The sequence below is a fragment of the Protopterus annectens genome, chromosome 5.part0, assembly GCF_019279795.1.
Source record: "Protopterus annectens isolate FY-2018-M chromosome 5.part0, PAN1.0, whole genome shotgun sequence".
In the NCBI taxonomy this organism is placed as follows: domain Eukaryota; kingdom Metazoa; phylum Chordata; order Ceratodontiformes; family Protopteridae; genus Protopterus; species Protopterus annectens.
Genome location: NC_056735.1, coordinates 31940625 through 31963114, shown reverse-complemented (window position 1 = coordinate 31963114; position 22490 = coordinate 31940625). Strand labels below are relative to the sequence as shown.

General features: G+C 42.5%; 1 protein-coding gene across 1 annotated transcript in view; it reads right to left on the bottom strand.

Moving 5' to 3' along the window:
• The window catches only part of VGLL3 (vestigial like family member 3), a 118305-nt gene that overhangs the window by 1456 nt on the left and 94359 nt on the right, over positions 1-22490 (bottom strand). The window contains exon 3 of the mRNA XM_044072082.1: positions 7576-8082. Within this exon, the coding sequence (XP_043928017.1) occupies positions 7576-8082 (507 nt within the window). The remainder of the gene's footprint in view (positions 1-7575; positions 8083-22490) is intronic.

Genomic DNA, 22490 nt, shown 5'->3' with positions numbered 1-22490 from the left:
ACAGTTTGGTAAAGTTGTCTTTTACATTGTTTATGTTTTGAAGCACATTCTTTGTATTATTTTTAAAATTAATGTTAAACAGCATTATAATATAAAATAACATGCTTGTCTTGTATATTTATTGGGCCACAATATGATACTCCTCACCAGTATAAAGCCAGCCCCTAATGCATGCATTTGACAAGTGTATTCACCGAATATTATGGATATTTACTTAGTTTAGAACTAAATCAATCCCACAATCATTTTCATCACAATGACTAAGTATACAACTTAATCCATTTTTTAAGTATGTATGTATAAATGTATTCCTTTATTAACTTATTAACCAGGTAGATGCATTATAATCTTCAATTACTACCCAAAAAACTAAAGAACTATAGCAAAGTTTGGGTATATGCATAAGAATTAACGAACAAGGAATACATGCATATGAATGAAATCTAAGGCAATGAATACAGACATGCAAAAGAATTTAACAAGCTGTAACCAGCTAAATGAATGACTGTTGTGCAGCAGGTAATGTAAGTTAAAGGTAAATTAAGTTTAAATTATGTCTAAACAATTATCATATGTAGATGTAAGGAGTCAATGTGCAACCAAATGTCAAAGAATTCAATGTTTAACAATGTTAAAGAATTCAATGGGAAACACAATGTCAAAGAGTTATCATATGTTGATGTAAGGAGTTAAAAGGAAATATAGAGTTGTGTGTCTGGATCTGTGCTTTCCATACATGGATACCAACAGAAGACCTGTAGTCCACCAGCTTCACTTAAGTGCAATTATTCATTGTCAGAAGTCCACTGCTTTTTTAAAATGTAGCAGATGTCATAATTTTTCTTCAGAGATGTGCTCTTTCTGACTGTTTCAACAATGCACTCCATGGTCTCAGCACCCTGTTTGTAAAGCATATCTTTATGTAAATTTAAATTCTTCCACCCATTTGCTTCTCATCTCAATGTCCTTTATTCTTGTTCTTCAGTTTTATATCAGCAACCTGCTGCTGACCTACATATACATATATATCCGTAACATTTATGCTCTTTCTTTGCTTTGGTATCTACTTTTACACTTACTCTTTTTTAGGATCATAAGTTCATGGGTTCATACTAGGCTATCTGCCCTAGTGCATTTATAAGCCTAGCCAGAGTGTGTTTGGCTTTCGCCACCCATTTTAAATTAATTTTGCTATGCCCATTTTTGAGGTTAGTATACTGTGCCTCTGTCTAACAGTGACACAGAAGTGATACCCGGGGTAAACCTACGATTTCCCATCCACTCATCAAGATTCCTCTTGAAGAGAGTCAATGAGGGACTCTGCCTAACCTGGACTGGGATTTTATTCCAGAGTGAAGGGAGCCTCTGGGTTATGAATCTGTCCCTCCAGCATGTCCTATTTATTTCAGTGCTGAGGTTCAAGTCTCTCGAGCGCGTAGCTTGATGGGATTTGGATTTTCTGAGGTGCAGCATGTCCATTAATTCCGGGTTGGACATGGCTTTATACATCAGGCACAGATCGCCTCTGAGCAGGCAGTATGCCACTGAGTAGCTGGAGTTTCTTTAACCGGGCAGCATATGGCATCTGTCTGAGCCCTTTGATCCTCTTGGTGAGGTACTTTTGGGGTCTTTCCAGTTGCTGCAGGTGTCTGGTAAGGTACATCCCAAAAGGGGCATTGTACTCAATTATGGGCCTGATGAGGGATGAGTAAAGAGGCACGATGACCTCCCCTGATATAGATGTGAATCCCTTCATGATTAGGTGGGCTATATAAAATGTTTTTCTAACCACTTTGGCCACGTGGTTGTTAAATGACAGATTGCTATCAGCTTGGGTCCCCAGGTCCCTAATTACTTCTTCTGTACTTAATGGATTACCACTTATGTGGTAATTTGTGGGCACTTTGTTTTTGCCAAAGGGGATGACTATACACTTTTTGGCGTTTAGCTTGAGGCCATGTCTCTGGCACCAGTTGTCTGTTTCTATGAGGCCCTTTTGGAGGATGCTTGTGTCGGTTGGAGAGTCGATTATGGCGCCCAGTTTGCAGTCATCTGTGAACTTGGTCAGCCACAGTCCTTCCATGTTGGCCTGTACCTCTGAGAAATATATACCGAACAAGAGAGGTCCCAGGACTGAGCTTTGTGGGACGCCACTTGTAACTGGTTTGGAGTCTGACATGGCTCCAGCAATTCTAACCATGTGGGTTCTGTCCTTGAGTCAGTTTGCAACCCATCTAGTGACATAGGGGTTTATATTTAAGCTGGTGAGCTTATCTATAATGCCCGAGTGGGGTATTGTATTGAAGGCTTTTGCGAGGTCCAGGTAGGCTGTGTGGACCACCTTCCCCTTGTCAATGGCCTTGGTGACTGTTTCAAAGAAATCAACCAGGTTTAAGAGGCAGGATCTGCCCTTAACAAAGCCAAACTGGGTAGGATCCAGTGTCTGTAGGTCCCCAATATCTTTATTTATAAGGTCCATGATGATCCTTTCCATAGCTTTGCAGACCAAGCTAGTCAGGCTTATGGGGTGGTAGTTTCCAGGATCCATTGAGGCACCACCTTTATGGAGAGGGACCACCGTTGCTGTACGCCACTCTTTGGGTACATATCCTGTAGTAAGGCTGAGATTGAACAGTAGTTTTATGTTTGGGTTTAGCTCTTCTTGGAGTTCATGTAGGACGCAGCCCAGGACACCATCTGGTCCCATTGATGCTGTGTTTTTTGCTTTGGAGAGGGAGGCTCTTACCTGAGCATCTCAGATGTCAGGGGGCAGCACTCTGCTGGGAATGATATTTGCCCTTTTGGTGGGGAGGGGGGGAGAAGTGTGCGCTGAACCTGTCAGCTAGGATGTTGGCAATGTCTGTGGGTTCGGTGTATTTTTTGTCATTTTGGACTAATTCTGAGCATATCTGGGAATTCCCACCCAGGTTCCTAACATAACTAAAGAAAGCCTTGTGATTATCTTTAGTGTCCTGTGCAATTTTTCTCTTGAAACTGGCCTTAGACGATTTTATGAGTGCCCGTAGTTTTTTTGCTAATACTGATCAGAGATGCCTTCCCTTTTTGGGATTTTGCTTTATCATGTAGTAGCTTCCTCCTTCTATTGTATAGTTTGTTTATGGCTGGGGTCCACCAGATAGGACGACTGCCTTTGGAGGATTGGGTCTTGGTTTTATTTGGGATTGCATGATCCATGCATTCCTGGAGGTGTTCATAGAATGCGTTTATAAAGGATTCTGCGGTCTGGGTCGTATTTTCCACAGGCCCGGGGGCTTTGAAGGATTCCACCTCGGTTTTGAGGAGTGTGAAATTTGCTTTAGAGAAGTTTTCACTGTGGTTTTCTGGGCAGGGTGTGGGGTCAGGATGTGAATATCCAGTGAGATTAGTTTATGGTCTGATCTTACCAGTGAGGGATACACTTCTGGTCTGGAGCATAGAGTCCCCATGTTGATGATGATCAGGTCCAGTATGTTTTCCCCTCTTGTGGGAGTGGTAAGAAGTTGTTCCATAGCATTTGAGTTTATAAATTCTAGGAACCTTTGGGCTAGGGTGTTGGAGCTAGAGTAATGCTCCCAGTCTATGTTTGGGTAGTTGAAGTCGCCCAATATAATGGTGTTTGGAGAGACCTTCATATTTTCCAGTGTTCTCAGGAAGGCCGAGTGGAGTTCCTGGGTTTGGGAGGGTAGTCTGTAGCAGGCTATAAACTGGAAGGCAGTTTTACCCACTGTTAGTTGCACATGGATAGTCTCTGAGGCTTCGTGCTGTGCCACCAACCTGGTGTGGGTATCTTTGACGAATATTGATACTCCCCCTCCTTTTGTGGTTCGGTCCAAGTTTTGGGACCGAAAAGCATGGTATGAGGTATAACCTGGTAGTGCTGGGGTGCTCTCGGGAGCCTTGAACCAGGTTTCTGTTACTGCACAGATATCGATGTTCTCCATGCTAAGGAGAGTTTCGAGTGCATGCATCTTGAGGTTTAGACTTCTGGCATTGAGTAGCGCTACTCTTAGTTTCTTATTCCTTGTGATACCAATGGAGGTGGTTTTGTCTTTTGAGCCTTGCCTAAAAAAGGCACTATGGGGGTAGCAAGAGCCTTTGCCAATATCCGAAAGCCCAGGGGTGACAGGTGCAAGCCGTCCCTAGCGAAGCATCATGGCTTATCAAGCATGTCATCCCAGGCTGACAGGCATTGGATCCCCTTTGAATGACACCAATACTTAAGCCAATTGTTGAAATTGATCATCTTGTCTTCATATTGTGGCATCATTCTTGGTGAGGTTAAGATGCTACTCAAGGTCAGGGTCATACCGGCCTGGGCTACATGCTCAGAGAGCTCCTCTATGTCTCTTTTCATGTAGTCCAGGGAGGTACGTCTCAGGTCATTCACACCAGCATGGACAATGACAGTCATATTTGTACTTGCCTTGGAGTGACCTGAGTGCTTGTGTTATGTGGCGGATCCTAGTGCCCAACAGGCAGCTCACCATGACCTTCTCCTTGTTCAGCCTGGTGAGCGGGACGTCAGTGTGCCTGATGATAGAGTCACCTATTACAAGTGTATGAGGTGTGCTGTTTAGCCTTAAGGGCTGTGACTGTTCGGCACACTGGCTTTGTGAGCTATGTGTTGCATGTGTTTTGTTTTGGGGTAGCGGTTGCTTGGGTGTCTGCTTTGGAGGTCTCTGCTGCTTAGGCAGATTTTTATTTAGAGCCTCCGAGTATGTTTTTGTGTGTTTATGTGTTTGGTTTGCTGTCATGGTAGGTCTATGTGAGACTGGAATTGTAGTGAGTGTGGTTTCCTTTTCCTCCTGACTGGTTACGCCAGTACTGAGTTGAGAGAGCTTAGCCTCCAGTTTGGCTATATGGTTGCATCTCTCACATGTTGGAATTTGTTGGGAGGAGGAGAGGGTTGTCTGTGTACATGAGGCAGTTGTAACATTGCCTCAAGATTCCCAGATTCACCAGCTGGACCGGAGAGGAGATTGACAACTGATCTTTGGACATGCTAGAATAGTATTGGGAATTCCTTTATAATTGAAAAAAAGGGCCAATGGGGAACAAGGTACCCAAGGGGAGTTTGTGAGGGTGTAGTGCTTTTAATTTTTTAGTGCTGACTTATATAATTGCTTTAGTGAGCAAGTGCCCGGTAACTTAAATGCAATGTGCTACAGGTAACTTAAATGCAAAAACGACAAACAGTAACTTTCATTCAAGTCAAACAAGGAAATAAGTACAGTAAGCAATGCAGATATTTTGCCTCATATTGTCTTTAGCAACTTACTAGCCATCCACTTTCACAGTCATTGTTGAGCTTATGATGTGGCCTCCAGGCATGACATAACAGGTTGCTCTTATGATGTGGCCTCCAGACCTGATATAACAGATTGCTGTTATGATGTGGCCTCCAGGCCTGATATAACAGATTGCTGTTATGATGTGGCCTCCAGGCCTGATATTACAGGTTGCTGTTATGATGTGGCCTCCAGGCCTGATATAACAGGTAGCTGTTATGATGTGGCCTCCAGGCCTGATATAACAGGTTGCTGTTATGATGTGGCCTCAGGCCTGATATAACAGGCTGCTGTTATGATGTGGTCTCCAGGCTTTATATAACAGGACATCTACATTTCTAGACTCAAAATACCTGGTTAAGAATCCCTGAACTCTGATGGCCCCTGTCACTGACTTAATTGCACAGCATGGTTCAACCTTGGGGTAACTGTAACATATAAGTCATCCCATGGTACCCCCGAATGAAGTAGGTAGTGTTATATTACTTGTACTGATCCTAACTACCATCAGCCTGCCCTGTCTGGAAGTTTATCCCAGAAGGATAAGACTATGAGCTGTTGGGCTTCATTCTGCAGTCCTGGGTTTTTCTCCCATAGTTTCTACTTGCAAACTGTGTGACTCTGAGTAAGTCTCTTAATGAGACAGTAATCCTGGTTCACTCGTAAACAAGGATAATTGAGTCCAGTGGGCTTATCCAGTCAGTAAGGAAATAATATATCTATGAGAATAACTTGTTTGTAATTGGTCTATATTATTTTGTTGAATGGCTATTCAGAGACACCTATCATCGAACAGTGAATTTTAACTAGGGCAAAGCAGCGATTGCCCACCATCTCAAATTTACCTTTTCCCCCCACTGTAGTGTGATCTCAGAGTTGGTATATTTAGTTAGGGGGTGGGGGGCATAGCCCCAAACCTTGGCAGTTTTAAATTTTATTGTTTTTTTGCGGTTGCTCGGTTAGCCAACCGCTTGTTTGCTCTACTTAAAAGTTGCCGTTTGATGAAGAGTGGCTTCGCTAAATAGGTGTTCGACGAATGGCTATTCACTGAATAGCCATTTGTGAAAGTTATGTGGACCCATTTGTAAGCACCTGGATCTCTCCTGAATCTTCCTTCATGGAAGTGGACTACTGTTGCAAATGTCAAGCCCTCTGGCAACACCTCATCTTAAATGTTGATATGTAAAATCTATAGCTCTTCAGCAAGTACATTTCCTAGTTTTCTCGGAATGCACCCTTTTGCCATGACTTAAACCATTTTTTTTAGCTTCTTCCTAGGCATGTCCTTTTCTTTCCCCATCCACATCCATCCTACTGAGTTCTCATATCTTGATATGCTTGAACGATAAACCAATAAATGCCAAAATGCAGGACATATCCCATAACTGCACTAATTTCAACTTTGTGTATCTCCTCTCATGGTTCACCATTACCTGCCTCATTTCTGATACATACCTCTACGTTTTTCCCAGCTGTAAATATGTAGTCTCCCTATATGACCATTCTCTGCTTTTTCATCGTTTACCTATCATCATGCCCTCTGAAACTCTTCATCTTACCATTTACAATAATCTATGCTATACCTGCTGATTAATTAGTTTCACATACACTTCTGATTCTGCTATTCTTCACTGTACCTGCACACATCTAAACTTGTAAATATTGTACATGGCCTCTGTTCTTGGTTATACCCTGTTTTTATTGTCTTGCTGCTATCAATGATTATGATTAAAACATTTTTGGCTGCTTGAAACTACAATTTTGAATGTAACCTTGGCTGAGCCTACAAACATCCATGCTTTGGTCAGTGTTTTATCTCTGTAACCAAAATGAAAACAAACAAACAAAAAACAAAACAAAAAATAAATAAATAAATATGTTTCCCCACATACTACCTTTAAATTAAATTCACGTAAGTTATGGAACACCAAAAATCTTCTCTGTAATTAGCAATGTTTAATTTTCTTATGGTACATGTTTTTAAATGTCTCAGTGCCTTTTTTGCATGAAGCCCCAGTATGGCTTTTGTTGTAACCAAATTATTATTGTTATATTTGTATTTAGCTATGAAGTATGCAGCCCACCCCCCTCTTTGCAAAGTAAATTGTGCTGAATTCAAATAAATATACTCTCTGCTTTAAGATGTGAAAATAATTCAGAAAACCATATTTTTTGCAATTATGTTAAAATTAAAAACATTGCACTTGTCTGATGTAGAAAACAAAATGGAACAAATATTAGGAAAGCCAAATGCTGAATTAATAAGAGTGAATTATGCAAGAATTACCTGAATCAAAAGTGATTGTTGGCAGAATGTCCATTGTACCATGAAACGTTCCAGTCCATGCTGTGGTACCTGTGGTTGTAGGGGTAGTAGGTTCTGATTTGAGAAAGTCACACTGTGGAGCAGGAAGCCTTGATGTGCACATGGTGGGCATCAGAATGGATCCATAGCGAGGGTCCAGTTGTGAGGTGGAGGAGTGATGGTGCACATGAGCATGTGGATGGCGATGCATGTGGGAGTAGGCATCATGTACTCGTGAGTAAGATGGACTGGCATGTGACGTCAGGGAATAAGCCCAGGATTCTGACACAGATGGGGAAGGTGGAGGCACAGTCTGATGAAGGCTGTGAGCAGGCCAGCTGTGGGAGTCAGAAGAATGGAAATGCCCATGGGGTGCAGTGGAAAACTGAGGATGAACCCCACTCAGACATGAAGGAGGAGGAGTCTGGTATGTAGTGCTCCAAAATGTACTGGGGAAATTAGTCCTTTGACTAGAGAACACTGCACCATCTGAAACACAAAGACAGACAAAAGAAAGGTATAACGTAAAACCTTTGTCTGAATTTAAGGAATTTGCAACATTTTTGAAAGAATAACTTGTCTCTCTACACATTCTATCTTTGAACATATTTCTATATATTCTTGGATCTTTTCTGAGCAAGGGTCACCTTGTCCGGAAATAATAATCACTAAAAAATTGTAATTTAACATGTAAATAATATCTGTCTGTCTATACATCCAAATGAATATTTCCTTCTCCATTATGTAATCTTTATGCTTTGTTTGTTTTATGATGATTTATTATTAAGTAGCTTATTGATATTTTTAAATACTGAAAGTAAAATAAGACTTAAAAATATATAATTCATTTCAGCCAGTAAAATTTATTCGCATACCAAGTTAACATAATCTGTATAATTACATTAAATATGAGGAAATATCTGTTAAGTCTGGCAGCAGCACCTGCAAATCTGGAAAAAATGTCCATTATTCTCTGTGCCACAGTACTAGAAATGCACCCAGGGTCATCCTAATCAGGGACAATTATGTCCTCAGGCTGTACAAAATTCATAACAAAAAAAAAGAAACAATTCATAATCAGGGTTTGAGGTTTAGTGCACAGATTCAGAGAGAGATGGATCCTAAATGCAGCAAAGAATTCATTCACTGTTAAAACCATCTGTTAGGAGCCATACAAGCCTCCTAATGTACCAGAAATAAGTATATACATAATTGCTGCAGGTATTCAGTGTTTATTTATTGTAACATTTGAGATCAAAATAAAGTAAATTACAATGTCTCATTTGTTTTATTACACTCATTTGAATGTGAAAGATGCTATTTGAGAAACATATGAACAAAGCTGGTGACTTTCTCTCCGAAGTATGAATTAATGGTGTGGGTAAGAGACCATGGAGAAAACTATTACCTGCTAGCACAGCTGTCTCACTGACACATCTCAGATTATTTTGTATGAAGTCTTTTGCACATTACAGTTATAACTTCAAAATTTTTAGTATATTTTTTTCAGTTGCTTGAACTGTATCTAGTGATCTAACTGGCCACTGCAGTTAATCATAAAGAGAATATGACTTTCTTCTTACATTTTGCAATAATTCTTTTTTTTTTCTGGGCATGACAAAAAAACACTAGGTGGAAATAAACAGTTATTTGCAGCATTGATGAACTCATCTGAAAAACAACTCAGGAATCGCATATGGGACTGGCAATAATGAGGTTAGAACATGGGAATATGATGGTCTTTCCCTCATTTCTCTGTACTTATCCCCTCCTTCTAGCCTCCCAGTTTTTTTAATAATTTCTAGCACTGATGACCTACATCTGTGACATATGATCAATGTACATAACGGATCCACATTTCTGTTCCTAATGAAGACTCCCCTCATGATCCTTGCTATGTTATGCACCTACTCCAAGCACTTCTTAGCACAGCAGTACTTAATGCACATCTAAATACAATGAAACACTGTAATGCTTACAGAGCATCTCCTGACAACATATTCTTATTCCAATCAGCACACAATAATAGATGAGTGCGCAACCCTCACGAACTTTCTTTGCTGACAGGTTCATTAATTGCCACACCAAAGACCGCTGTGTAGAACAAAGTTGTGGGATAGGCTCTGCTGTGCATTAAAAGTAAGCGCATAAACCAAGGTCATTTCTTTATTTAACCAGTCCTTGAGTCTTACAGTGTTTCACAGCATGGATTCTATCAGGGCTCTCTGCAATCATGGTTCTTGGGATTCAGACAGGGTTACTATGACAGGTAAACCCTAACATCACTGGATAAACACTTGGGGTCACTCCTTCTGATTCACAGACAGGCCCACTGCAGTGATGTTACACAGTTGTTAGAATCACTGCAATGGGAAATTATAATGACTATGCTAAGCATCAATAAGGAATTCTGGGCGAATGGCTAATGAGGGTTTCTCTGTATTGATAATGCGTCTGTATTAGATCACCAAATGCTTAAAAAAGTGGACAGTGATTAATCGACCCTATGTAAGTGAAAGCTTACAATGTTGAACTGTCAAAACAGAGATTTTTTTCCAAGGGAAAAAAATCACTGTTCCAACAAAAAACAAAAAAACAAAAAACAAAACACTTTAAACATTACATTAAGTAGGGGGCTTTGCCCCCACACCCCCCAATGTGGGGGGGCTGCACCCTCCAACACCCCCACTTAAATATACCAACTCCGAGACCACACTACAGTGCCGAAAATGGCAAAGTAACGAAGCAGGCAAGCAAATTCTTTCCCACGGAAAAAATTTGCTTAAAAGCCGCTTCGATATTTTGCCATTTCAGTCTTTTAAGTTCGACCAGGACGCATTCAAAATAATGCGTCTTTGGTCTTCTAATAGGAATCGTTTATAAGTGTTAGTCACATATCTTTGAATTTATTACTGCTCAATATCTGAGTTGTTTGGCTTCTGCTACATACCTACAAATCAACTGCATTTTAGCCGAGTTAAGTACAAACTTGCAGTGTTAAAGATTGTACTGCATTTTATTTTTCTGTCTATTTGTTTCATTGAATATTGTGGTCTGTGTCTCTCTGTAGTTATTTATTTTTCTATTTAATTGTTTCACAGAATACTGTGGTCTCTCTGTCTCTGCAGTACGTGGGGGCTATTGCGTTACATTTCATTGATATTCAGTGTTAAACTCTTAGCCTAGAGGGTTTCTCTGTATTTATAAGTGTTAGTCACATATCTTTGAATTTATTACTGCTCAATATCTGAGTTGTATGGCTTCTGTTACATACCTACAATCAACTGCATTACTAGCTGAGTTAAGTACAAACTTGCAGTGTTAAAGATTGTACTGCATTTTATTTTTCTGTCTATTTGTTTCACTGAATATTGTGGTCTGTGTCTCTCTGTAGTTATTTATTTTTCTATTTAATTGTTTCATAGAATACTGTGGTCTCTCTCTGTCTCTGCAGTTAGCTTCCTGCCCACCCTCCCTATTCTTGTTCTGGTATTAATCTTGGTGGCTTTGGAACTGCCTGCACCTCCTGTCAATTTGTGTTTGAACACTCCTCCTGGGTCTATCTCATTTGCTCACTCAACCGAGTACAGTGAGATCATACTTTGACTTCAGGCACTCCTACCAGTCCTATCTGTTCAGCTCTATCCCAGCTCTATTCCAGTCTAGTGTCACTAGCTCATTCTACCTAATACAGAGAGAACATTTGGGAAGGGCAAGCCACTTAGGTCCTTAATTTTGAATTATCTTCCATTTCTCCTTTCTCCCTTTCCACATTCAAAAAAAAATTCTAAGCTTGTTTCCTGCCTTTCCTGTAACTAGTCTAGTCCAGATACAGATTTGCTGTATCCAGGACTGTTTGTAAGCTTCTGAGCCCCGCCAAGCCTTTCTGTGTTGGAGGGAAGCCTTCTAGCTTATCAGTGGGAGTGGTAAGCACTAGGTAACCTATCTACCACAAGAGTGGTTTCTGGCCCAGAAATTGCAGTTTATTGGCCATTTGGCAGTTTTTCCATCTCTTTCAACTTACTGGTTTAAAAGCCCACATTTGCGCTTGTTTCACGTCTTTCCTGTAACTAGTCTAGTCCAGATACAGATTTGCTGTATTCAGGACCCACATTTGCGCTTGTTTCACGTCTTTCCTGTAACTAGTCTAGTCCAGATACAGAGTTGCTGTATCCAGGACTGTTTGTAAGCTTCTGAGTCCCCCTCCCAAGCCTTTGTGTGTTGGAGGGAAGCATTGTAGCTTATCAGTGGGTGTGGTAATCACTAGGTAGCCTATCTGCCACAAGAGTGGTTTCTGGCCCAGAAATTGTAGTTTATTGGCTGTTTGGGCAGTTTTTCCATCTCTTTCAACTTTATGGTTTAAAAGCCCATGTTTGCACTTGTTTCCCACCTTTCCTGTAACTAGTCTAGTCCAGATACAGATTTGCTGTATCCAGGACTGTTTGTAAGCTTCTGAGCCCCCCAAGCCTTTCTGTGTTGGTGGGAAGCATTCTAGCTTATCAGTGGGAGTGGTAAGCACTAGGTAGCTTATCTACCACAAGATCTAGGTACAGATTCTTAGCTTTAGCACTTGAATTTGCTTATTCGTGTTCAGCACTTGTTCAGAACTTGTTGTTAGCACTAAATAAGCTACAAATTACTACAGCACTCAACCCTTCTCTTTACCTAGAGGAAAACAGTTTTTGCACTTACTTTCCCCACTTGCTTAGAGAAAAACAGCTCTTATACTCACTTTCCTCACTTGCCTAGAGGAAAGTAGTTTTTATTCAGGCATGTCCAAGGGTCAGCTCCAAGTGTTCTCTCCTGTCTATCTGATGAATCTGGGCATCATGGGGCAATGTAGCAATTGCCTCATGTACACAGACAACCCTCTCCTCCTACCACCCAACACCACAACATGTGAGAGATGCACTTATCTAGCCAAACTGGAGGTAAAGCTCTTTCCAACCAAGACTGAACTTGACAGTCAAGAGGAGAAGGTAAACACTTGCACCACACCACACTCATCACACAGTCCCACTAAACCTACACCACTAAAATCCACACATAGAAACACAAAAACATTTGCAGAGGCTCTCAATAATAATCTGCTCAAGCAACAGAGACTTCCAAAGCAGAAATGCAAGCAACCTCCACCCCCCCAACACAACCCAAATGACACATAGTCCACAGATTCAGTGTGCCAATAAACCACAGCCCATAAGGCAAAACAATGTAATCAACACACTAGTCATAGGTGACTCTATAGTCAGGCACACTGATGTCCCACTCACCAGGCTAAACAAGGAGAAGTTTGCTGTCAGCTGCCTGTTGGGTGCCAGGATCCACCACATAACCCACGCACTCAGGTCACTCGACAGGTACAAATATGACTCTGTCATTGTCCATGTTGGTGTGAATGACCTGAGAGATATACCTCCCTGGACTACATGAAAAGAAACATGGAAGAGCTCTCCAATCTTGTAGCCCAGGCAGGTATGACCCTAGCCCTGAGTAGCATCCTGCCATCACCCAGAATTATACTGCTGTACAAGGACAAAATGATTGACTTCAACAATTGGCTAAGCTTCTGGTGTCATTCTAAGGGGATCCAGTATCTGTCTGCCTGGGACAACATGGTTAACAGACCATGATGCTTTGCCAGAGATGGCCTGCACCTGTCACCCCTGGGATTCCGGATACTGGCTAAGGGTCTTGATGCCCCTATAGTGCCTTTTTTAGGCAAGGTTCAAATGACAAATTCACCACCGTAACAGGAACAGGCAAGCAAAAACTAAGGGTAATGCTATTCAATGCTAGAAGTCTAAATCTCAAAATACACTCACTCGAGGCACTCCTTAAAATGGAGAACATTGATATCTGTGCAGTGACCGAGACCTGGTTCAAGGCTCTAGAGAGCACCCCTACATTACCAGGCTATAACTCATACCACACTTTTTGGCCATCTAACTTGGACCAGAACACCAAAGGCGGAGGTGTGTCCATATTCCTTAAGGATATCCACACCTCCAGGCTAGTTGCGCAGCATAATGCATCCGAGGTTATTAAAGCGCAACTAACTCTGGGCAAAACTGCAATCCAAATTGTAGCTTGCTACAGATCCCCCATCATGCCCCAGGATTTCCCCTCCTCTTTTCTTGATATACTGGAAAATATTAGGGTTCAACCAAACACCCTAATAATGGGTGATTTCAATTATCCCACCATTAACTGGGAAAACTACTCATGTACCAACTCCTTCACTCAATGCTTTCTGGAATTCATAAATTCCAATGCTTTGGATCAACATATCCACACCCCCATCAGGGGCAGCAATATTCTAGACCATGTCATTACCAACATGCGTGACTGGTGTTCCACACCTGAAGAAAAAACTCCTCGTTGGTCAAATCTGACCATAAGCTAATTACCCTAGATATCCGCATCCCTCCCCCACCCACCATTAAGGAAACCACGGTAAAAAAATTCTCCAAAGCCAGCTTCATGCTTTTTAAGACAGAAGTGGCGAACTTCATGACACCCATGCAGATGGACAATACAGTTATGACTGCTGAATCCTTCACAAATGCACTCTATAAGCACTTCCATGAGTGCATGGATCGTGCTATCCCAAACAGAACCAAGATACTATATCCTCCAAATAAGGAAGCCAATCTGGTGGTCCCCTGCCATAAACAAACTACAACAGAAGGAAGAAACTGCTGCAAAAGAGAGTAAAATCCCACGAGTGGAGCTCGCTGTTCAGCCTCAGTAAGAAGCTGACACTACTGATTCTAAGGGCAACCACAAAGCATTCTATAGCTATGTCAAGAATCTCAATGGCAACATGCAGATCTGCTCGGAGTTACAGCACAATGGCATGAAAATTAGAGCCAACTGATATTGACAACATCCTGGCAGATAGGTTCAGTGCTAACTTTACCCCCCTCTCATCCCCTAAAGGGCCCATATCAATACAGGAAGAATGCAGAGTCCTTGTAATCACATCTATGCAGGTAAAAGCTGCACTCTCTAAAACCAAAAACACAGCATCCATGGGACCGGACAACATCCCAAACTGCATTTTACACAAACTTCAGAATGAACTGGCTCCCCACCTAAGCACTATATTCAATCATGGTCTCACACCAGGCTTTGTGCCCACTGAATCGTGCACAGCAAAGGGGGGAGCCACCAGTGATCCTGGGAACTATCGCCCTATTAGCCTGACGAGCCTGGTCTGCAAGGCCATGGAACGTATCATCATGGAACTCATATACAAAGACATTGGTAACCTCTAAACTCTGGAGCCTACCCTGTACGGGTTTGTGAAAGGCAGATCATGCCTTCTGAATGTAATCGACTTCTTTGAGGCAGTCACCAAAGCTGTAGATGAGGATAAGGTGGTTCACACAGCCTATCTTGACCTCACCAAGGCTTTCAACACCATCCCCCATTCTGGAATTATAGCTAAACTCACCAAACTAGGTATAAATTCCTACATCACAAGATGGGTTGCCAAATGGCTCATTGACAGAACCCACACTGTAAAAGTTGCAGACTCCAAATCTGACTTCTTACCAGTGACAAGTGGAGTACCACAGGGTTCAATCCTGGGACCTCTCCTGTTTGGTATCTACTTCTGTGAAGTACAGGCTAACACAGAAGGCCTCTGGCTAACAAAGTTTGCATATGACTGCAAACTAGGAGCCATAGTCGAGTCCCCAAATGATGTGGACATCCTACAGAAGGGCCTCACTGAGACAGATGCCTGGTGTCAGAGGCATGGCCTCAAGCTCAATACCAAAAAGTGCACTGTCATCCCCTTTGGTAAAAACTCTGTACCCATGAACTACCACATAAATGGCAGTCTACTTAACACTGAATGTGTGATAAGAGACCTCGGGATCCAGGTGGACAGTAGTCTCTCCTTTGATAATCACATCGCCTATGTGGCACACCTCATCACAAAAGGGTTCTCATCCAGGAAAAAAGAGGTCATTGTTCCCCTCTACTCAGCACTCATTAGACCCATTATAGAGTACAACACCCCTTCTGGAATGTACCTCACAAGACATCTGCAGCAGCTGGAAAGGCCACAGAAGTACCTCAGAAAGAGGATTACTGGCCTCAAACAGATGCCCTACACTGACCATCTCAAAAAACTCCAGCTTTACTCTGCAGCATATCACCTACTCTGAGGAGATTTCTGCCTAACATATAAAGCTATGTTAAACCCAGAGCTGTTGGACATGCTACACCTAAAGAAATCCCAATCCCTCTGAGCTACATGCTCTTGGAACCTAAACCTTGTCACCACAATAAACAGGATAAGCAGGAGGGATAGATTTCCATCCCAGAGACTTCCTATACCTTGGAACAAGCTACCCATCTATGTCAAGCAAAGTTCCTCATTAGCACTCTTCAAGAAAAATCTTGATGAGTGGATGGGAAATACACCCCAGGGATTACTTCTGTGGCTCTGCTCGACAGGGGCACAATAAATTAACTTTCTTGGGTGGCGTAAGCCAGGGAACCTTGTTGGCTAGGCTAACTTAGGCCCTAGGCCGATAGCCTAGTATCCACGTATGAACCTATGTGATCTCCCCTGTTAATGCCTGCAGGAAGAGATTTACAAGGCCAAGCAATTCAAAGGATTGCTCATGTGTAAATTAGCATGACTGGCCAAAGTAATTAACAAGGCTAAAATGCTGCATTACTCATTACATTCTTTCAGGCAGACCATGTTGCAGGTAAGGTTAGGAAAGCTCAGTGGACATTTATTGGTGGTGGTGGTGGGGGTCTCAGTGTGTGTGTGTGTGTGTGTGTGTGTATATATGTGTGTGTGTGTGTGTGTGTGTGTGTGTGTGTGTGTGTGTGTGTGTGTGCGGGTGAATAGATGTGTGTTTCATGAGTGCGTTTGAGTGGGGTGAGTGTGTCATGCTGACTGAATGTCTGCATGTGTGTGTGTATGAATGCCTACATATGTGTGTAGGAGAATGAATGATACAGGGCTACTGTATCAACATGATGCAAGGGCCACCAGTGGTAATTACCAACAAAAATACTGTTTATCATGTGTCTCTGAATTGCATTTTATGTGCCCACGTACAATGCACTTATGTGCACTAGGCAGTCTATAAGGTCATGGCCCTTGCCTCTCATTCCAAGGTGGGTATTTTTACATCTGTTGTTTATGAGCACATGTGCACATGTACACGTGTGTGTATATGTGTGAGCATTTGTGTGTGTGTGTGTGTGTGTGTGTGTGTGTGTGTGTGTGTGTGTGTGAGCGTATGCATTCATGTATGCATAAGTATATGTATGCACACACATGCACTTGTTTGTCTTCATTGTCTTTGTGATTGTGGTTAAACCTGAGTCTTAATCTTTTATCATAGTATAAGACTGACAGAGAACTAAGATCTTCAAAAAAAATAAAATAAAATAAAAACTTCTCCAGATTCCTAACAGAAATAGTGATAACACACCACCAGCAGGGTGGTTAAGCATTCACTTACATAATTTTTTCCACAAATTAAGGAATTCCTGAATTCTAGCTAGCTACAAACAACAATAATGGTGTGAAATCCATGATTTGCTATTCTGTATATCACCACACTTTTATATTTATTTTTATCATATACTTTATAGTATTGTTTTTTCACTTGATAGCATAAAGTTGGATGACAGATACTGCATTATGAACAAACACTTTTATAGAATCAAGAACTACTGGAATTTAGGAGGAATTGTGCCTGAAAACCACTTGCAACTACAGCTCCAAGAATCGAGAGATGAGTTGTAATATTGTCTGGCTATGATTACTAAGCAGGGTATAGAGTTTCTAAGGGTCATGGTTAAACAGATGACTTCAAGATTTCCTTTATCTGAAGCTTCAGATAATATTAAAGAGGGAAAAAGACCATATGTGAGTATTTTTCTTGAGAAACATTTGCAGGACATTCCCAAGAAAACTGAAAGCTGAAATGACAGTATGTGTAGCAGCGGTCCAAATACAGCTGTCACAGCTTATGTTTTTGTGAAACAGGGCAAGTTTAAAAGCATAGATGAGAGTATGAAAACAGAACACTTGGTAGTTATTATTTTGGGAGAGAATTTATTTCAGATTTTACCAGTGGAGGGGGAAAACCCTGAGTCAGCAAATCTATTGAAGGACATGGGTTCATGGACCTTTTGGTAAGTGGTTTGGGTAAGACTCGTGGACATCTCTTGAGAACTCATCCATAAGTTGCTGTCAAACCATCTCAATGAGGAACCACCTCATACTGCTTAGTGATAAGCCTATGTTCTTAAAAGTCTGAATAAGTTTATTTTTGAGACAGTTCTTAAATCATTTAATTTAACTGTGGAGGCTGCCCACTAAAGTGTGCTAGCCTGTGTAACTAATTTATCACTGTCTCTGCATTTTCTGTGTATTTCTACAAAAAAAAACAAAAAAAAAAATCCTTGTTTTCCCGCCTTTCTCGACTAGTTTAGACCAGTATACAGGCATTGCTGTATTCTGGGCTGTGGTGTAGTTCCTGTGTTGTCCATTACCTTACTTGGATAGAAGGAAGTTTCTTTGCTCACCAGTGGGAGTGGGGAGCCTTGAGCAGCCTACCTGTCCTTGGGGGAAGTGACCTCAGCACAAGAAGCTGTAGTAATTGGTTGTTTGGGACCATTCCTAGCTCTTTTGTAGTTCACTGCTTAAAATTCGCCTTTGCACGGCTTTGCGCGGTCGTCCGCCGGTTAAACTTGGTTAAACAAGGTTAAACTTTTTCTGGCTCCGCCAAGTCTGCTCTTCAATTTTTCCCTTAGAACTGTTCTACTTGCAATCTAAACAGCCTATGCTCTATCTGAAAAGCTCAGCACTTGCTCCAAAAGCATTTTTATACAGGTAAAGCACTCTTAAAAAAAGAAAGTACTTCATTCACCTAAATTCTGTTGAGTACACATCTCCCTATAGGTCCTTTCTGACTCAGTTACACAGCAATCTTTTTCACTATTTCTAGCATGTCGAAGGGTCAGTTGCTGGCTTCCTCTCCTGTTCAGCTGGTGAATCTGGGAATCTTGACGCAATGTTACAATTGCCTCATGTACACAGACAACCCTCTCCTCCTCCCAACAAATACAAATATATGCGAGAGATGCAACTATATAGCCAAACTGGAGGCTGAGCTCTCTCAATTCAGTACTGGCAAGACCAGTCAGGAGGAGAAGGTAACCACGCACACCACAAACCCAGTCTCACATAGAACTATCACAACAGCAAACCAAACACATAAACACACAAAACATACTCGAGGCGCTGATTAAAATCTACCAAAACAACAGAGGCCTCCAAAGCAGACACCCAAGCAACCACCACCTCAAGACATAGCACATGCAACACATAGTTCACAAAGTCAGTGTGCTAAACAGTCACAGCCCTTAAGGCCAAACAACATGCCAGACACACTTGTAATAGGTGACTCCATAGTCAGACACACTGATGTCCCGCCCACCAGACTGAACAAGGAAAAGGTCACAGTAAGCTGCCTGTCGGGAGCTAGAATCCGCCACATAACACAAGCACTCAGGTCACTCCACAGCAAGTACAAATATGACTCAGTCATTGTACATGCCGGTGTGAACGACCTGAGACACCTCCCTGGACTACATGAAAAGAGACATAGAGGAGCTCTCTGATTATGTAGCCCAGGCCGGTATGACCCTGACCCTGAGCAGCATCTTACCCTCACCAAGAATGATGCCACAGTACAAAGACAAAATGATCAGTTTTAACAATTGGCTTAATTACTGGTGTCATTCTAAGGGGATCCAATGTCTGTCTGCTTGGGATGACATGCTTGACAAGCCACGCTGCTTCAAGGGATGGCTTGCACCTGTCACCCCTGGGCTTCCGGATATTGGCCAAGGCTCTTGCCACCCCCATAGTGCCTTTTTAGGCAAGGCTCAAATGACAAACCTACCTCCCTAGAAAACACAAGTGGAAAAAACTATGGGTAATGCTGCTCAATGCCAGAAGTCTAAACCTCAAGATGCACGCCCTCAAGCCCTCCTCAGTATGGAGAACATTGATGTCTGTGCAGTGACTGAAACCTGGTTCAAGGCTCCTGAGAGCACCCCAGCACTATCAGGTTTTACCTCATATCATGCTTTCCGGCCCCAAAACTTGGACCGAACCACAAAAGGAGGGGGAGTATCCATTTTCATCAAAGATACCCACACCTCCAGGTTAGTGGCAACGCACGAAGCATCGGAGACTATACAGGTGCAACTAACCATAGGCAAAACTGCCTTACAGTTTGTAGAATGCTACAGACCACCCTCTCAAACTCAGGAACCCCGCACAGCCTTCCTGAAGACACTGGAGAGTATGAATGTCTCTCCAAATACCATCATTTTGGGAGACTTCAACTACCCAAACATAAACTGGGAACATTACTCAAGCCCCAACACCCAAGCCCAAAGGTTCCTAGAATTCATAAACTCAAATGCAATGGAACAACTAGTCACCATTCCCAGAAGAGGAGACAATATACTAGACCTGATCATCACAAACATGGGGACAAAATGCTCCACACCGGAAGTATATCCCTCTTTGGTAAGATCAGACCATAAATTAATCTCACTGGAAATCCACATCCCGCCCCCACCCCCTGCACAAAAGACCACAGTGAAGAACTTCTCAAAAGCAAACTTCACACTTCTTAAGACTGAAGTGGTATCCTTCAAGGCCCCTGGGCCAGTGGAAACCACAACCCACACTGCTGAATCCTTTGCAAATGCCTTCTATGGGCACCTTCAAGAATGCATGGATCATGCAATCCCAAATAAAACCAAGACCCATTCCCCCAAAGGCAGGCGCCCAGTCTGGTGGACCCCAGCCATAAACAAACTTTACAACAGGAGGAGGAAGCTACTACATGACAGAGCAAAATCCCTAAAAGGGAAGGCGTCTCTGATCAGTACTAGCAAAAACTACGATCACTCATAAAATCATCCAAGGCCAACTTTGAGAGAAAAATCGCAAAAGACACAAAAGACAATCACAAGGCCTTCTTTAGCTATGTTAGAAACCTGGGTGGAAACTCCCAGATATGCTCAGAGTTAGTCCAAAATGACACAAAATACACTGAACCCACTGACATTGCCAACATTCTGGCAGACAGGTTCAGTGCAAATTTCTCCTCCCTCCCCCAAAAGGAGAAATAACTATCCCAGCAGAGTGTAGTCTCCTAACATCTCAGATGCCCAGGTGAGAGCCGCCTCGCTAAAGCTAAAAACACAGCATCAATGGGACCGGATGGTGTCCCGGGCTGTGTGCTACATGAACTCCAAGAGGAACTAAACCCACACATAAGGCTGCTACTTAATCTTAGCCTTACTACAGGATACGTACCCATAGAGTGGCGTACGGCAACAGTGGTCCCACTTCACAAAGGCAGTGCTTCACGGACCCTGAAATTACCGCCCCATAAGCTTGACGAGCCTGGTCTGCAAAGCTATGGAGAGGATCATTATGGAACTCATAAACAAAGACATTGGGGACCTACAGACAATGGATCCTACTCAATTTGGCTTTGTCAAGGGCAGATCCTGCCTTTTGAACTTGGTCAACTTTTTTGAAACAGTCACTAAGGCCATTGATGAGGGTAAGGCAGTTCACACAGCCTACCTTGACCTTGCAAAAGCCTTTGACACAATACCCCACTCGGGCATCATAGACAAACTCACCAGCTTAAATGTAAACCCATATGTCACAAGATGGGTTGCAAACTGGCTCAAGGACAGAACCCACAGGGTCAGAGTTGCTGGAGCTATGTCAGACTCTAAGCCAGTCACAAGCGGTGTCCCACAGGGCTCAGTCCTGGGACCCCTCTTGTTCGGCATTTATTTTTCTGAGGTACAGGCAAACATAGGAGGATTGTGGCTGACAAAGTTTGCAGATGACTGCAAACTGGGCGCCATAATTGATACTCCAGCAGACACAAACATCCTTCAGAGAGGCCTCATAGAAACAGATAATTGGTGCCAGAGCCATGGCCTTAAGCTGAACGCCAAAAAATGTATAGTCATACCCTTTGGGAAAAACAAGGTACCGACAAATTACCACATAGGCGGTAATCCATTAAACGGAAGAGGTAATCAGGGACCTAGGGACCCAGGTTGACAGTAACCTCTCATTTGACACTCACATTTCCAAAGTGGTTAGGAAGACCTTCTATATTGCCCACCTTATCATGAAGGGTTTCACATCTAGATCAAGAGAGGTCATTGTGCCCCTGTACTCTTCTCTTATCAGGCCAATGATTGAGTACAATGCCCCATTTGGGATGTATCTCACCTGACACCTGCAGCAGTTGGAAAGACCCCAAAAGTTCCTCACCAAGAGGATAAAGGGTCTTAAACATATGTCATATGCTGCCCGACTGAAAAACTCCAGCTCTATTCAGTCGCATACCGCCTACTCAGAGGTGATCTGTGCCTGACGCAGGCCATGTCCAATCCTGAATTAATGGACATGCTCCACCTCAGAAAATCCAAATCCATCAGAGCCACGAGAACAAGTGACTTAAACCTCAACACAGAAATAAATAGGACGTGCTGGAGGGACAGATTCATAACCCAGAGGCTCCCTACACTCTGGAACAGAATCCCAGTCCATGTTAGGCAGAGCCCCTCACTGACTCTATTCAAGAGAAATCTCAACGAGTGGATGGGAGATCGTAGGTTTACCCCGGGGGTCATCTCTGTGTCACTACTAGACAGAGGCATAGTAAACTAAACCCTAAAAGGGCGTAGTATTCTCATCCTAAGGGGTGGTGTAAGCCACATACACTCTGGCTAGGCTTATAAATGCCTTAGGGCAGATAGCCTAGTACGAACCTATGAACCTATGAACCTATAAG